This window comes from Brassica napus, chromosome C2, assembly GCF_020379485.1.
Source record: "Brassica napus cultivar Da-Ae chromosome C2, Da-Ae, whole genome shotgun sequence".
NCBI classification, from domain to species: Eukaryota; Viridiplantae; Streptophyta; class Magnoliopsida; order Brassicales; family Brassicaceae; genus Brassica; species Brassica napus.
The window spans coordinates 24530492-24548694 of NC_063445.1; the positions used below are offsets into that span (position 1 = coordinate 24530492).

The following is an 18203-nucleotide window of genomic DNA, read 5'->3' on the forward strand; positions in this document are numbered from 1 at the left end:
TGCGTTTTAGTGAATATTATATTATCTTCTTTTTAATTTATACTGCTACCAATTTTTATTATTGTGAGTTTATAATGACAAGGAAAAGGAACAACATGAATAAGGTGGTGAGATGAAAAAACTACTCTGCATATATAAAGCAAAAGGGAACATAGAAAATGACAAGTTTTCATTTCAATGAAAGAAAGAAGAAAAGGACGTCTTCTTACAAGAAAAACTGCCGAAGATGTTAATGTGTTTACTTGGTTACACATTGTTTTGTTTTACTTACCTTTGCGGATAGGTATTTAATGCAATTCCGTGACCTTACCGGCAAAAATTGATGACAAATATTGCGATATTTTTCTAACTAGATTCATGTACCGCACCTCTGACTTGTAGATTGAAAGATGAAACACCTTTGCTTGCATTTAATCAGTGACCAAAATTAGCGTTAAGATGAAATATAAGTGTGGATTTGGATATGGTTCATAACAAAAATCTCATTTGCTCAATGGAAAACAACCTCACTAATATGATTTATTCATAAATTTTAAAGAAAATTGTGTCAGTTATGGACATTTAAAAAAAAAATTCAGTTACATAAATTCTCAACCTTTTCGAAAAATTTATTAGTTAAATACTAATATAATTAGTGAGAAACTGTGGTAAAAACTCATCGATGATAGTTTTATATATGTTTTATACATCAGCTGGTGACAAGAAATTAAGGTTAAAAGTAAAAAAAAAAATGAAAGAACTGAATCCATTATGTGGATATCTTGATGACCTGACACAAAGGTCACATGTATAGATAGGGAAGTCAAACCAGATCAACACACTCACATGCTTCTGCTAGATGGAGAGCCTCTGTATCTCCACACACCTCTCTTCCAATGTTTTTCTTTTATTTTTTTAATAATCTAATAAATAATCTACCAGAAATAATCTAAAATCTCTTGGGCTTTGGGAAAACTAAAGAGCAGAGAGGTAGGTTTTGTTTTACTTACATTTTTCTCTACATTTTATTTAGAAAAAGAAAAAGAAAAGAAAAAGAGAAGAATACTCCCATTTTCCAATAAGCATCATGTGGCTGTATTTCCGGTTTGTTCTCTGAGCAGTTACCAGTAAGTACAAACAGAGAGGAACATTTAGTCTCTTCTTGGATCTGTAGTGAGATTCCTTTGTTCCTTTCTTTAATCTCCTCTTCTTCCTCCTTCCTTTGGCTGTTTCTCTTCATCTGCAACTCTTCCTCTCTTCATTGGTTCTGTAATTTGTAAGGTACATTCTCTGTTTAACACTGTTTATTTCTTCAGACAAAGGGTCACACATGTTCTCTAATGTGTCTGTTCATCTTCTAAGTTAGATTCTTGTAAGATTAGATCTAATTACCAAAAGGGTTTCTCATCTCTCTTCCTTTTCCTTTTGTCTTGAGTGGAATTTGAGAATCTAGCTCTGTAAAAAAGGTGGAAACTTTTGCTTTCCTTTTAGATCTGTAGGTGTGGGACTCAAAACTCTGTTTAAAAAGATTAGTTTTTTCTTTTTAATTTTTAATTTTTTTTTTTGAGATCTTGAACGGCTTTCAAGTTTTCTACAAAGAGAAAAGGCTAAAAATTTGGAGTTTTAAATGGAAGGTTGCATCATTCTCGTCATGGCTTTAATGGTGGTCACTGCTGAATGATGGAGAAAGAAAAAGAAAGCTTTAAAAGTCATCAGTGAGGCTAAAAGTTAGGGTCTTTGGAAATCAATAAAGGGAAGAGCACCACAACAACACACACAGAAGAAAGTTTCCAAGCCAAAAAAAGAAGAGAACTTTTTTGAAATGGCTGCAAAGCTTCTGCATTCGTTGGCAGATGATAGTGCAGATCTGCAGAAGCAAATTGGTTGTATGAATGGTATTTTTCAGATCTTTGACCGTCACCATGTTCTCACCGGCCGGCGAAAGAGTCTTACTTTAGGTAAATATATTTGATATTTTTTTTAACACATTTGTTTTGGTCTCTATGGTTTGTGTATTGTTGTCGTTGACTTGGTGTAGAGATAGATGGTCACTTGTGTAATTGTTAAATCATATCTTTTGCTTTCCTTTCTTCTCTATTTTCTTTAGTTAAACCAGGTCTTGTTACATTGTCAGAGATCTAATTTTCTGGTTTTTGTTTTCTTTCTCAATGGTGTTGATCTGCCAAATCTTTTGGTTAGATTTATTTTTCTTGGTAGATTTTGACTTCTATTAACATTAGTCTCATGAAGTTTCCAACCAAATGTGATAAATAAAAGTTTGACTTGCAATGCCTCATCCTTGTTTAAGACTTGTGATATGATCCTCAAGCTTGTTTATTGCAGGTAGTGGAAATGCAAATAGCATCAACATTGAGAGAGACTCCGTTGATACATTTTATCAAGCAAAAGACACTGTAAGTTTATTCTTAAGGGTCACTGATCTAATGTTGTCTGTAAGATCAATCCTAAGGCTTTTTGCATTTCAGTTTCAGGACACAAACATTGGTGGGAATGTGAAAGAGAAGCAAAGGGTTTCAACAGAATCATCCAGGGTTTCTTTCTCATCTTCCTGTTCGTCTTCCCCATCATCTCCTGATTTGAATAGAGTTCTACCTGAAGCTTCTGCCTATGACCAAGCCCATTTTCCTGAATCTCCTACAAGTGACTCTGAGATGGCCGAAGGGAATGGGTTTTCACAGCTAGGATTTGACCTCAGAGATGTTGTGAGAGACTCTATGTACAGAGACGCAAGAGGGCTTTCGCTCAAGACTCCTATGACAAGAGAGGAAGCAGTTAGACGCAGCAGAAGAGAGGATTCTCCAAGGCCTTATGGTTTGAAGCAATCCACACCTGCTGATCTCAGTGAGTCCTTCAGGTTTCTTTCCAAGCTTAGAGAATCACCACATCATTATAATGAGGTTGGAGCAAAGGGTGCACCAGCACGTTACTCTGTTGATTCTCATGATACGCTGAAATCAAGACAGAAGTTGAAAGAGCTGCCTAGGCTTTCGCTGGATAGCAGAGAAAGAGTGGTGCAAAACTCTGTTGTTGATCTTAAACCAGTTAAGCTTCCTGAAAGTTGTTCAAGCAGCAACAAGAAACGGCCTCCAAGTGTTGTTGCAAAGCTCATGGGGTTGGAGACATTGCCAGGTTCTCCAGTGGGTAGAGACATCCATAAGCTTGGTTTGAACACTTTTGACGATAACAACGATCCATTCTCAAGATCATTGAGGGAGAAAAACCTGAACCGTACAATAAGGTTTTCTCCTAGCTCACCAAGAAGCTTGGGGAAGGACCCTTCTTCTCCAAGATGGAGAAACTCTGATTTTGTTATGAAGCCTCTCTCAAGTTCTAGGTTTCCCATTGAGCCAGCTCCGTGGAAGCAAGCTGATAGAAACAGAGTTCTGCAGAAGCAGCCTGTGAAAGCAGCAGCACCGCCTGAAGTGCCTAAGTTTCCTCCTACTGTGTACAGTGAAATGGAGAGGAGATTGAACGATCTTGAGTTCAAAGATTCAGGAAAAGATCTGCGAGCTCTTAAACAAATATTAGAGGCTATGCAGTCAAAGGTTTTGCTGGACACTGAGAAACAACCAGAACCCTCAAACATGGCAGCTCAAAGAGATTATGCAACTTCTAACCAAGAGATGACATCAAGAACTAGAGTTCCCTCATCTTCATCTAACCAGGTGTATCAATCTCCGATTGTGATTATGAAACCTGCCAAACTTGTTGAAAAGGCTGGTATCCCTGCGTCATCTCTTATTCCAATTCACAGTCTATCTGGTGGGCTTAATAAGATCCGTAGAGAGAAGCCTGATGAGAAAGGAGCTTCAACAAGTAGTAAACGGGTGACAAAAGACAGTAGTACTGGAAAGGGAAGAGCTGAATCATCAACCAGCTCTGTTGATAAGAAACCTAACAGCAGAAACGTGCCGTCTTCTTCAAAGAAGCCTCATAAGGTTTCCAAAGAGAGTGGTACTTCAAAGAGTTCAGGTTCTGTAAGTCCAAGGTTGCAGCAGAAGAAGCTTGAGCATGACAAACGCTCACGGCCACCGACTCCTCCATCTGATTCTGCTAAATCAAGGAAACCGTTGAACCGACAAATGGCGGAGTCTACTTCTCCTGGTGGCAGACGTAGACCCAGGGCTCAGAAGAGTTTGCAGCAAAATGATGACCAAGTTAGTCAAGGGAGCAATGAGTCGAGGACGTCGAGTCATGAAATGTGTACTCATTCTGAAGCAGAAGCAGCATCTGTAATTGAGGCAGCCAAAGCTGTGGTCTCCAACTTAATGCAGAATGTGAGTTCTGTGCCCTCCTTAATATTTCTCAAGTGTGAAATGATTTTGAGTTATTAGTTCTCACAAGTTTTTGTTTGTTTTGGTATTTTCAGAAATCCAGTCCAAGGTTTAGTGAAGATGGATCGTCAGCAAACCTTTCACTAGTTGCTTTGGAGCATCCAAGTCCTATTTCTGTTCTTGACACCTCAATTTACAGAGAGATGGAACCATCTCCTGTGAAGACACAAGGTACTAATCATATTCTATCTCCACTGTTCTTATTGTCTATCAACACTGAAAAGCATCAAAGTCACTGACTCAGAACTGATCCTGTCATTAGGTTATGTTGTTGCTCATGACTCTGGTGATGATGAACATTGTGAGGATCAGTGGAATCCAGCGTACAGTTTCTCTGAGACAACATCAACCTTTTCGCCAGAGATAAACCGGAAGAAGCTTCAAAACGTTGAGCACTTGGTTCAAAAGCTAAGACGTCTGAACTCTACCCATGATGAAGCCAACCAAGACTACATTGCTTCCCTCTGCGAGACCCCAGATCCCAACACCGATCACAGATACATCTCCGAGATTCTATTAGCCTCAGGTCTTCTGCTCCGAGATCTCGGCTCAGGGTTAACAACGTTTCAACTACACCCTTCAGGACACCCGATCAACCCAGAGCTGTTCTATGTTCTTGAGCAGACAAAGGGAAGCAGCAACACGCATCTGCTGCTACACAAAGAAGAAAGCAAGGCTCTGAACAAGGAGAAGCTCAACCGCAAACTTGTGTTTGACACGGTTAATGAACTTCTTGTGGAGAAACTAGCATCGGTTGAAGCCACAACGAATCCGTTGATGAAGTCATCTGCTAAGAAAGTAATGAGTGCGCAACAGCTACTGAAAGAGCTGTGCTCAGATATAGAAACACTGCAAAGACAAGCCACAAAGAGATCTGAAAACTTCCTGTTGGAGGAAGAAGACGACTTCCTGAAGAGTGTACTTGCGGAAGATGTGATGATTCGGTCTGGGAACTGGGTGGACTTCAGTGGAGAGACCTCAGGGTTGGTGCTGGATGTGGAGAGGCTTGTTTTCAAGGATCTGGTGAATGAGATCGTGCATGCAGAAACTAGCCGTTTGCAAGCAAAGTCGGGAAGACGAAGAACGCTTTTCGCGGAACAGTAAGCTAAGGCTGTTGAAGAAACACTAATTATATATATACTCTATGGTCTTTTCTTTTGCCCTGCTGATTCAACATGCTTGTTTTTGGTTCTTCAGTATTATACAGCAGGATAATTATTATATGGTGTGTTATGTAATAACTGAAGTTCTTGAGATTGGTTATTCGGAAAAAACCTGTAAATCAGTTTAGGTTAAGAGAATGCATGATAGCAGAAATATAATTAACACGTACGGAAGTTCTCTGTATCTATTGAACAAAGCACATCTGTTTAGGGGGAAAAATGTTTTCAACCTGAAATATATGTGTCGTGTTTATTCATTTATAAACTTTGCGGTAGTGCGTATTCCATACTGAACTAAACAATCTGAACTTTACGGATCATTCCCGAACTTTATAGTAGTGTGTATACTGAACACTCTCAAAATCGTGCTTATATATATTGACCGTCAAAAATGATAGTTAATTTTACAAATAACATCATTTTGGATAAATTCTGTAAAATTAAAAATTACTTTTTCGAAGGTTCAACCTCTCAAACTGGTGAACAAGTAAGAGCATATTAACTACTAAACCAAAATAACTTTCTTGTATAAATTGTGTAAATATTAACTTATATATAAGTTTTAGTTTAATCAAATAAATGTTACCAAATTTTTATTATTTTAGTTTTACCAAACAAATCTATAATTATTTATGTTTTAAAATTTAACTTTTAAAATCATTATTTTATAAGTTTAAATTATTTATTATTAATTCAAATATTTTATATTTGTCCACCAGTGTGAGAGTTCGAATCTCCCAAAAAGTAATTTTAATTTTACAGAATTTATCCAAACATGTTTTATGTTTTGATAAAATTAACGGAAAACTATCACCTTTAAAAGTCAATATATATAAGTACGATCTTGAGAGTTCATATAGTATTTTTAAAATTTTAGTTTATAGAATTTATTCAAATGACGTCATTTTGATAAATTAACAGATGACTAACACCTTTGATGGTTAATATATATAATAACACGATTTTGAGAGTTCATGTAGTATTTTTGTTTAATTCAGTATGAAATACACACTATTAAAAATTCGGAAATGAAAAGGCATGATGCGTAAAGTTCATGTAGTATTTTTGACTTCTTGTTTAGTTCAGTATACAATATGCACTACTGCAAAGTTCGGGAAGAAATATGCACGAACGCGTGAAGTTCTGGTTGAAATAGTCACTTTTCCCTCTGTGTAGGACATTACGTTACATGTTTGGACATTACATATATTCAAATACAGGGACAGTACTCAAAAACCTCAGTTGCAAAACAAAGCAGGAGGTTTTTTGAGAAGAAGAGTAACAGATGGATCTGGCACCAACCTCAGTTGCAAAACAACAATTTTCTCACCTTGTGGATGAAAACATCAACCTTATAGAACCAGAATCTGCTCCAAGGAGAGTCAAAAGTAAGAGATGAGATTATTTCAAGAAGTATGGTGACATAAGCTCCAGCAAAGCTCCAATAAAAAGATATCATGTTGATATGGCCCTCATCTTCCTCCACTTCATTATCTGGTTCTTGAAAGAAGTTACCACTGTTGTAGCAGCTTGTGCTGGTTGGTAGTCCACATAGAAAAGGATTACCTAAGAAGCTTTGTGAATCAAAGGTGTTAAACTGTTTTCCTTGTGGAATGACTCCTGATAAGTTATTGAACGAGACATTGAAGACAGCTAGGCTGCTCAGCTCTGCTAGTTGTGATGGGATCCGGCCTTGTAACCTGTTGAAGGAAAGATCAAGGCTTTCCATGTTCTTGAGACCTGAAAAGCTTTTTGGTACCACTCCTGATAATTTGTTGTGAGATAGATTGAGAGCATGTAGTTTATGAAGATCTCCAAGCCCAAAAGGGATCTCACCACTCAGCTCATTTTCTGAGAGATCCATTCCAATCAATAGTTCGAGATTTCCACCCATGTAGGAATCGTATCGGTGTTTTGTTGCAAACTCAATCTTGGTCCTGGTGGATTTTTCCATGATGCCCCCAATGAACGGATCTAGCACAAGAAGAGAATTGAAAAAGCCACCAACACCTTTTTTTGGAGTGGAATCCTGTTCCAGAGCATAGCCAAGCTCGAAACTAGTAGACATTTCACCTGACCTCAACTCAAATAAATATAATGAATCCTCTTTTCCCAAACCAAATGATGCATTGCCAAGACATGAAGGTGTGGGTCAATTCAGTCTGTTGTTGGCAAGATCCAGGAGGTGGATGGTTCTTAGGCCACACAGGTGGCGAGGGATACGACCTGTTAAATCATTACCCCGTAGAAGAAGAATACCAATGCTTTGGATGTTGGTGAACTCCGGGATACTCCGAGACAATCTGTTATTTCTCAGATCAAGTACAGTGACATTCATTAGCAATGTGTCTGGAATAATCCCTGATAAATTATTATCTTGCAGGAACACAATTGACGGCATTGCAGATATGATGTGTGGAGGAATGTCCCCAGATAAACGGTTCGCTGAGAGGTCCAGTAGATACAGATTAGACATATTGAACAAAGACGTAGGTATATTACCTTCCAGCGAGTTGTTTGAAAGCAAAAGCGCAGTTAGTTGTGGAAGTTGGCCAATACAATTTGGAATAACACCTAAGAGACTGCTGTTTGAAATATCAAGCACTAACAAGTATTGCAAGTTCCCTAAACCTTTCCCAATGTTTCCTGTAAACTGATTGTTATCCATAAACAACTCTGATATACCAGAAAATGCTGGCACTTCTTCTGGAAAAACCTCTCCACTGAATCTTTTATGTGACAACTTCAAACTTCCTATGAAATAACATTCCTTCAAAAAGCCTCGTGGTATCTTCCCCTGGAAATTGTTGTGAGATATATCCAGATATAAAATCTCTGTCATGTTACTCAGAGAAAATGGCAGATTGCCTTGAAAACCATTACCTGATATATTCATAATACTTAACTGAGGAAGTATCCATCAAATGTTTTCAGGAAACAGATGATTGAATTTATTCACTGACACGTCTAGGAAACCAAGACCATGAGTAGATTTTGGTAGCTGAAAATTCGTGAGATAATTATTCTCTAGACGCAAAACTTGAAGTTCCTATTGTTCTCCATTAGCCAAGTGGGAAAGTTTCCAGATATTTTATTGTTGGAGAGATCAACTTCACGCAAACCTTTCTGTTGCCGGAGAAAATGAGGGAACTTGTCCAAGTTGCTAGATCCTAGTACAATAGCATTCAACTGAAATTTTGGCTTCCAAGAACCTTCAGACTCTACTACTTGAAGTGATTTTGATTTGGAGCCAAGTTTTATCACTCTAAGCTTTGGGAGGTTGGAGAGCGAACCAAGTGAGAAAAGGCCTTCGAAGTTGTTATCAAACAAAGACAAGTACTCAAGCGATACAAGGTTGCTGAGAGCAGATGGTAGCTTCCCAGTCATTTCGTTGGATGAGAGATCAAGAACTCGAAGTCCAGTTAAGCCAGTTAAACATATGGGAAACTGGCTTACAAGTTTGTTTCGACTTAAATCAAGCTCTTGCATATTTTTCAGTTTGCAAATCCCTACAGAAGTTATATATAGAAACTTAAGTCATTTACATTAATGTGAATTCAACCACAACATCTTAATCAAAAACTGAAGTACTTTGAATTTGCCTTGCAATTCAATTGATCCAGAAAATTCATTATCACTTAGATCCAGAGCTTTCAGCTTCTCAGGGTAGATAACTCTGCCACATAGGGGTAAGAACTTTTAAACACGAACATGTTCATCCGCAAACTAGTACAATAATGTTGTATTCTTATAAAACTGCAGTGGAGAAAAATGGACAAGTACCTTTTATTGTAATGGTGCCATTAAATCTGTTAATACTGAGGTCCAGCAGTTCCAAGTTTATCAGCTCTTGAAGCTCTAAAAGAACGAATATAAGAATGATACAGTTTGACTATATGACATAAAACTGCAGCATTATAAAATGAATAGAAGAAAAAAATACATTAAAACTTCTATTAGTTAATACTCAATAAATTAATAATCACTGTAAATTAATAAATTGTTCAGTGAGTTAGAGCAGTTTAAAATATGACACAAACTGATAAAATAATATATTTTTTTTAAAAATTCTATGTAAATACTACGATTCCATTAAAATCATAACTTAATAATATATATATATATATATATACATATATATATTTTTTTTTTATTTAGTACAAACAAAAAATCATTTTGTTTATTTTTTACTCACAATAGAGTTTATCTCTGTTTTCTCTTGAAGCTTAAATATATTTTTTACAATATTTACTAATATTAATATCTAAAACAATATTTAAATTCTATGAAATGTAATTCATATACACCAAACAATATAATAAAATAATAGAAAAATAAACTTTTAAAATTGAAATTAATATATATACGGTAAAATATGAAGAAAAAATTTGAAAATTAATAGCTTTATAAATTAATAATATATTATAGTCCTCATTATTATCAAATTTACTGAGTTTTTACTGTATACCTTTAAGACGACGAGGGGCCACCCATGTAGTTATCCCGAAGAAATAGAGTTCTAAGTGACGTGGCGGCGTTAAGAAACGGAAACATGCTATTGCTGAATTTATTTGAAGAGAGATCCAGAATCTCAAGGTTTCTTAATTTCCCTAAGCTTTTATAACCTGCAAATGGAGCATTTTCTTTGGATAATACGTACAAGAATCTTGCTAAGCGTATCTCTATATATCCAGTAACTTTGTATATTATCAAAAAAACTTTGTATGCATACAGATAATGAACTCTACGCACCAATAAAGGCATAATAAATGAGCGTACTATGTATCAAACTTTTGAGACGTTAACCACAAAATTTTGGAATAAACAAACAAAATCCATATAGGTTCTTTAGAGACGTAAACCCCTAACGCAAGGAAAGTATCAAACTTCCAAGGAAAAAAGGATCAAATTTCCAATGGGAAAACAAAAATGTTAAAAACTAACCACTAGGGGAAAGCCTGGCCTGGTATACCTTCAACATCATCAAAGAAGCCAGCAAATTGGTTGTTTGTCTCTTCATGCCATCCTCTCTCTTCTATCGGGTATAAGAAACTGAATTTGGACTTGGATAAGTACAGACTTCGAACTTCTTCAAAAGGATGCAGCAGAGAAAGATTCAGGAGAGAACTCTCTTTGAGTTTCAGTTCACCAAAGGCAATCTCGATTACCCGTTTGCTTGTGTGCTTGCACATAACTCCCGTCCACTGGCAGCAATCGCTCGTTGTGTCATCAGTCCAAGAAGGGAGATGTTTGGACCGAGACTGTCGATAAACTAGTAAAGAGAAAGGACGAGTTCTCGTCGGTGGGTCAAGACAAAGACGTGTTTTATTAGATCAATGAGTCGAAACAGTGTTACGAAAGGGTGAGAGAACAAAGGAATTAGTCCGGCAAAAGCTGGTTCGTCGAACCGTACAAGTCGGCGAGAAGTAAGATATGAAACCCTAAATCTAGCCGAAAGTGAGTGTAGTAGTTTGCGGATCCCCTCCTTGTTGCCTTTTCTCCTCCTTTTATAGACACATGCTCGTTAACCTAATGTGCTCTGTCCTGACGGGCCTCCTCAAGTGGTTGGGCCGAAGTGTCGAGCCGCTGACTCGAGTCATCGAGCCGACGACTTTTGGTTGGTCGTCTCGCCGATCAAAAGCAGTCTAAAGCCAAGTCGATCACCGGCTCGCAAGTCGACGAGCCGACTTTCTTTGTTGTGATCATGTATCTGGATAATTGTCTTGTGGGCCTTTTTGGAGGGCTAAGCCCATACCCAGCAGTAAGTTCTCCCAGTTCGCTGGTGAGTAGCGTAGCCGACTCAGCGAATTTGGAAGTAGGGTTTGCAAGACAATTGTTCCAGGTTTATGATCTCACTCGATTCCTCGACTGTGTGAGCAGCTCGTTTATTCTCACCCCGTGATTTGACCGATTCGATTTGGACCGGCGGTTTCTTTCGGTTTTGATTTCGACTGTTGGTCTCGATTCAAACCGGTCTTGGTTTTCCTCGAGAAGTCGAAACGTCGCGAGTCGTGGTGAGTTTCACGCGCCCAAATGGGCCGGTCTAGGCCCATCTAGGCCTAATGATGACGCCTCGGGGTGCGATGCGCTCCTTCCCTTATAAATACCCCCCTCGCATCTCATTTTCTCCACTCTTCATCCGGTTCAGGTACTTTCTCTCTCTTGCTTTCCGCTTCTCTCTCTAACTTTGTAGTCTTAGTCCTTTGAGCATGTCGTCGGGCAGTAGCGGTAGGCTTTCCAGGGCACAAAAAAGGGAAGGCTGTGGCAAGAACGACCGAATCGAGTCATGCTCGTGTCGTCGAGTCGAACTCTCCCTCTGACTTCGAGACGATTCATCGTGAAGCCATGATGGATACGGAGAATATTTATACGCCTCAGCGAGTCCTCGTTGCTGAGTCGGCACGTCAACTCCGCGAGGAGAGAGAGGCTGCTTCGTTGATTGCGAGAGACGGTCAGGGTGGAGCAAGTGAAGGAGAGGCTTCTCTCCCTGACTTCGTTCCATGTTGTTATCACCCCGAAGGGATCTTCGAGGATCTCCCGGCTTTGGCGCCGGAACAGATGCGTTCTCCTGTCGTGGAAGGACAAACGTGGGAGAACGTCGAGGAGACTCGTTCGACTCCTAGCAGCGTGAAAGCTTTGCTGAGAGAGTGCGGAGGAGTCGGAGTGATTATCCTAATCCCGACGAGGTCTCAGAGGCCGTGGTCCCCTCCGTTGGGGTTTCAGTGTGTCTACGAGTCATACTTTCAGAGCGAGACCAAGCTCTGGTTCCCGATTCCTCGACTCATCACATCTTATGCGAGACGTCGTGAGCGGCGATGAGCCAGTTCTTGAATGGCGCGTTACGTATTTCGGTAGCGTTGATGGTGACGGTGGCGGAGATTGATATCTCGATGAGCGTGCGGACTCTTGAAGAGCTGACCTACGTTAAGTCTATGGGGGACGTATTGTTCTCGATTCAGATGAGGCTCAACTACAATGTGATTGTTGACCACCCCAGCAGGACGACCAATTGGCAGCGCTTCTATTTTTACGTCAAATTTGATGGTTTTGCCTTCGAGGAGCCGTCCGGCGATTCCTTTTGATTTTTATGGAATCATAAGCTCGGTAGAGTTGTTAGCTTATCGACTATTTTTTTTTTTCGTTTTCTGACTGACGAGTCCTCATTTGATTGCAGTCGATCACCCATATTCGGCCTCCTATCCAGAAGAGTTCATTGCTAATGCTCGTGCCGTCGTGTCGCGTGTTCAAGTAAGTTGGAAAGACATCACGGTCGAGAGGATTCGAGGAGCCATCGATAGGATTTCGAAGAGTAAGTTTTCTTTTTGTGATTACATATTTTTCTTGGCTCGCGTCTGTTCACTCGAGGCCTTTATCCGGAGTTGACTCGTCGACCTCTTGCAGGGGACTGGAGATCCGATTAACCAACTTTGATTACCGGCAACAAGCGGCACTTTTCGATATTCAATCGTGCCGAGCAAAAGGTGATCAAAGCAGCTAGGGAGATGAAGGAACTTCCGGACTTGAGCGCACTAATCAAGAAGAAGCTGAGCGGAGGGAAAAAGATGTCTTCTGCGACTCCTGGTGAGACGACTCCTAGTAAGATGACTCCTGGTGAGACGACTCTTAGTGAGACGACTCCTGGTGAGACGATTCCTAGTAAGACGACTTTTGGTGAGACGACTCCTTCAGGGCCTCCCCCTCCTGCTGTTTCCTCGGGACCACCTGTAGGCCCAATCAATATCGAATCCTCGAGGGAGGATCTCGTGCAGTCTTCTGAACGAGAGATGCCGAGCCATCTGTGACTGACGGTAACAAGAAGAAAAGGTCTGCTCCGGATTCTTCTGCTTAAATCGACGCCCAAGCGAGGACCGGGTCTGATGAACCTCCGAGGAAGAAGAAGAAGAAGGAGAAGAAAAAGAGGAAGAAGTCTACTGAGGGGCAGTCGGAACCTATCGGGGACGCCGAGGGTCACGAACCGGTTGTTCATGAAGGCTCTTCTCGTGATGCTGCGACTCGAGCTGTCGTTGAGTCGAGCGGTTCCCCGAACATTCCGCTAGAGAAGAGGAAGAAACCTTCCTGTGGGAGTGACGCGTCCGCTTCTGCTGCAAAGACTCCTTCGGTGGCGCCTCCGACGACCACAGGGGGGGGGGGGGGGGGGGAGGGGGGGGGAGGGGGGGGGGAGGGGTGGGGGGGGGGGGGGGGGGTGGTTCAGCCTCGGAGGAGCATCAAATCAAATTCTGCGATCGCGTTGAATTCAAGTATGACGGCGACACTCCACTTGCTTACGCTCCGTCGGAATGTGCTGAGCTTATTCGACAAATTCGAGGTGGCGCCAAGGATATGCCTCCAGTTAAAGATCTCTTCAAAGACGCATATGTTGATGCAGCGAGGACCAAGGTTTTGGTAAGGATTACTCTCCTCGTCTCGCCTTCTCTATATTCTTAGTTCTGATCCTCCCCTTTGTTCATGCAGAGCGATGGGAGCATGAACTACGTCGTTGAGTTGTATGACACAGCCCTTAAAGAGACCATCTCCAAGCTGAAGCAAACTGACAGACTCGTGCGAGGGAGGGACACGGTTCTCAACCGCAAGACGAGTGAATTCAGGGCGGCGATCAACAAGGCAGAAGCGGAGCAGAGTCGGTTACTCGCAGGAAAGAAAGCTCAGAAGGAGAAGTTTATGGAGAAGTTCGGGGAGCTGAAGGACAAATTCAAAAGTGCCGGTGAGAAGATCAGAGGACTCGAACGAGAGAGAACTGCTTTGGAAAAAGAGAAAACTGCTTTGGAGGAGAAGAGGGTGGCTACGGCTTTAAGGCATCTTAAAGAGGTCAACCGGTTGAGGGACTCTCAAAGTTACGAGGTTACACATGAGCGAGTCTGTGTTCAAACGGCTATGATTGTAAAAATCAATCATCGTTTTGCTAAAATTCGAGACCTCGAGAAGCGTCGTGGTGATTTCGAGACGGCGAGATCCCTGCAGAGCCAAGCCTTTGGAACGAAGAAGTGTCTTGAAGCGCTTAAGGATAGGGGGATTGATATCCCGCAAGAGATGATCGACCTGTTTGCTGAGCAGGAGAAGGAGTTCGAAGCTGAGGCTAAACGCTTAACTGTTGGTGGGATTCCCGAAGAGCTTCTCTATTTGTCTCCGCTTCATCTCCCGTCCACCTTCTTGAACGAGGAAGATTTGGCAGCGATTGACCCATACGGGTCGAACACAGGTCTGATTGACGCAGGACCGCGGCTTCCCTCCAAACTCCAACTAGATCTCAGGGAGATCATGCGATCGAAAGGTCGAACAAACCGACCGGGAGAGAGCTCGGGGAGTCGTCTGTTCAGGGACATGAGGTCGTTAGCAGGGTCGAAAGGTCCGAGGATGCAACTGCTCCACTTGTACTGGACCCTGCCCCGTCAATAGCCAACCTCGTCGTGAGTGAGGAGTCATTGATCCCGATACTCGGAGTTAGCGACGCGAATCCGACTCTTCCTTTGGGACTCGCGGAGGCTTTGGGACTCGCGGAGGCGGGATCGGAGCCTGTTGACCTGCTTGAACTCTCAGACTCTTCAGCTGAAGAAGAGGGTGGTGAAAAATCAGACGAGCGGGTCCCCGGGGATAATCCGCAAGGAACAGAGGAAGGAGTGGTCGACGAAGTTGAGAATCTGCCTGCTTCGACAACAGACGAGGCTGGAGGCACCTCAGATCAGCTCGAAGCTCGAGTCGTCGAGGAAGACCCCGACCGTGCCGAAAACTAACCTCATATGTTGTTGTTGATTTTCTTAAGCTTTCTGTTTTTAGCCCTTTGAGGCTTTTGTTGACGTAATTTCTAAACTCTTTACTTTGCGGCTGTTTTTCGTTTCAGACCTCCAGCAAGCCTTATGGTTTGTTTTCCTTTTGGGCCTTAGAAGTTGTCTTTTTTTTTAAAACGAAGTTTGCCTTAGTCGTGAAACACAGTCTCGTGGACTCGGAAGTGCTAGTTGCCTTTCGACGAGTCGCTGAATTGTGTTTCAGACATTTGATTCTAACGATTTTGACTTGGCGATTCGGTCAGTGTTTCGAATTAAACCGGAGAGTCGATTGTCCAGTCTTATCGAATCTTGACGCGTTATGCCGTCAGTTCGAGTCCTCGAGAAAGTATAAATGTTCGACTTCGAAGATCATCGTTTATAGTTTCGAGCGACAGCGGTTCTCATTCGATCTTAAAGTAATCCTAAAAATGTTAGGTTGGCCAAACCTGGCTTTAAAGGATCATAAGATGATTGAAAGCTGTTGTCTCGATCGCATCGACTGAGACCGTGATACGACCGGGGATCCCTCGAGCACGTGTCTGATCAGTACATGCTCGTTAGTGGGCACGAGTGCTAATACGTTCGTCCGAGAGACAAGGTCGTGCTTGTGCGTAAGCATCGTTCAAAACAATTCGCGCTCCTACTTGTTAGGAGATTGTTTTTTTATAGGTGGACCATTTAAGGCTGCCTACGTACCTCTAGGAGAGGATCAAGCCATTCGTAGGTCATAGGCTAAATCCACCCCAACAGTAAGCCCCCCAAAGTTTGTAGAGAGAGATGAAACCGATCTCTGCGAACTTTACGAATAGGGTTTATGAGACATTGAACTAGCGCATTCATGCCTATGACGCTTAGGCGAGTTTACATTGAACTTGTGCCTAGTAAAAGGCGAGTTTGCTTTAAACTCGTGCTTAGTGAAAGACGAGTTTACTGGACTCATGCCGAGAGAGAGGCGAGTCTACTGAGAACTCGTGCCTAGTAAAAGGAGAGTTTCTTTAAACTCATGCCTAGCCAAGAGCGAGTTTTTGTAAACTCATGTCTAACAACAAGCGAGACTACCGCAAACTCGTGCCTAATAAAAAGCAAGTTCAATTTAAACTCGTGCCTAGAATACATGTTTACCGAGCTATTGCCGACCCAAAGTCTCGTGTTGCGATCGTGTGTGCCGAGCAAGTTGTTGGCGTGTATGCTTGTAAGGCTATGATAATGTTGATGAACGCGCTGTGGAGTTGTGGGGTCTGTGATGAGTAGGCAACAAGCTTCCGTTAATGGAGCTTAAAGACGTCATGGTGGTGAAGCGCAAGAAGCCTCAATTTGTCGAGAACGAGAAGCTGAACACCTACGGAGGCGGAGCCTTGATGCTGCAATCCCAAAGAGAATCTTGTTCATGTCCAACTTGTTGCAGTAGTCTCGTAACAGAGGGACAGAGCCGGTCACTGCTCTTTGCCAAGAACCTGTGGGCTTCATAGTGTCTCGTTGGTAAGCTCACGAGATGAGCGACGAGAAGAGATGAGAGAGATTGGTTAATGCCGAGACCAAGTTAGGGTGAGCTTTTGGTCAGCAAAGGCTTTTAGTCGTGACAAATGATGGATGAGATGAGAAGAACTTTGAGCAGAGCCTGCTCGTGACATATACGTCGAAGAGCTTGCTGGAAAGAGCAGGGCCTTGTTGGAGAGTTTCAGGTCGACAAGAAGCTTCGCTTGATGGAGCTTTGAAGACGTGTTGTCGACGAGAAAGACATGCTATAAGTCTGCCAATTCCTTGCATCTTTAGCTCTTCATCCTTTAGCACTGTCGGAGTACTGCGATGGTGATGACGTTGGCTCTTGCTGAGTAGAGCACAAGACCATTGTTTGGCTTTAACCGTATGAGCTCGAACCTTGTTTCGATCGTGACGAGTGGTGACGTTGCTGACCAAGAGAGCGAAGAGTGCTTTTCAAGGTCTCCGACTACAAGCTTACTGTCGCTCAACGTCCATCACAACTTCAAATAAAGCTCATCCATTGATACTCTTCCCCTTGTCCGTGGCACAATACTCTTTAATCGGAACAGACGAGAGAGGAGGTGGTGACCATCGTTGCCAACTGAGCTGAGATCTCGGTTCTCCGTTGCGAGCTTTAAAGATGATTGGCCGACAAAAACTCTAAATCGCAAAGCTTTTCAAGATAAAGCTGAGAACTTTCGAGTTCACAACTGCCGTTAAGGTAGTGAACGATCTTTCTCTTCTCTCCTTCTGTCACAGGCTAGAGCCGTCGCTTGTGAGCTTGGGCGCTTCTCATCTTGTGGAATAGGAGATGACGTTAATGAGTTACATGGAACGTGGCTTGTGAGCTTGGGCGATCTCAAGTGAAACTGAAGAGTTGTCTGAACCGAAAGCTCAAGCTCAGTGCTCTCGGATGGAAAGCTTGTACCTTTGAGGTTCTCTGGTCCGGAGATACTGAACTGACCCACTCGCTGGGTGTCTGGTGAAGACTGGAGATGGAGCTCGACGGATCTGAGGAAGCAACGACGACCTCGTCCTTTTACAAACTCGCCGGAGATTAGAAGTTGTCTGAATCTTGTCAGCTTAAGGATCGACCCGCGACTACCTCTGTTTCCTTTGCCGAAGCTCTATCTGGACGGTACGGCTACTGCAGGAGAGGCCTTGTCCATCGACGGAACACAACGAAACGGCTCTGCTTGATCTCTCCTTCCATCGCACGCCGGGTTGTCGTCGGGACCATGGAATGGATTTCAACGGATCTCCGTTTTGACGGTGACTCCTAAATCCAAGATAAGTTTTTTTTTTTTAAATTAAATTTATTTTCATAGATTAAGCACATGTATATGCTGTGGTCAATGAATCAAAATTTAATAATGAAATATGATTGTAAACTTATCTTTTAGACAATGACTTTGATAGCTTGTCGTCTAGATGAACCAAGA

The 18203-nt window shown here is 41.9% G+C and overlaps 1 protein-coding gene and 1 pseudogene across 4 annotated transcripts; one reads left to right on the forward strand and one right to left on the reverse strand.

The window, feature by feature from the left end:
• Positions 1–846: 846 nt before the first annotated feature.
• Positions 847–5664, forward strand: LOC106415326 (protein LONGIFOLIA 1). Of its 4 annotated transcripts, XM_013855992.3 has the most exons (6): positions 965–1260; positions 1614–1937; positions 2323–2393; positions 2466–4277; positions 4370–4505; positions 4597–5664. In XM_013855992.3, exons 2-6 carry the CDS (start codon positions 1802–1804, stop codon positions 5436–5438), a joined length of 2997 nt encoding a protein of 998 aa, XP_013711446.2. In that variant the 5' UTR covers positions 965–1260; positions 1614–1801; the 3' UTR covers positions 5439–5664. The 4 variants fall into 4 exon arrangements, with proteins under 4 accessions (XP_022551899.2, XP_013711446.2, XP_022551898.2 ...); XM_022696178.2 differs by having other exon boundaries at positions 847–969; positions 2323–4277; XM_022696177.2 differs by having other exon boundaries at positions 1000–1260; positions 2323–4277.
• A 331-nt stretch (positions 5665–5995) lies between these two features.
• On the reverse strand, positions 5996–10710 carry LOC106413511 (annotated as a pseudogene).
• Between the last annotated feature and the right edge of the window lie 7493 nt (positions 10711–18203).

Excerpts from the sequence above, each read along its gene's own strand:
- LOC106415326 (XM_022696178.2), top strand. The coding sequence starts at position 1,802 with ATGGCTGCAAAGCTTCTGCATTCGTTGGCAGATGATAGTGCAGATCTG. Across the intron at positions 1,938-2,322 it reads GCGAAAGAGTCTTACTTTAG|GTAGTGGAAATGCAAATAGC; the intron begins GTAAATATATTT and ends TGTTTATTGCAG. Across the intron at positions 4,278-4,369 it reads TCTCCAACTTAATGCAGAAT|AAATCCAGTCCAAGGTTTAG; the intron begins GTGAGTTCTGTG and ends TGGTATTTTCAG.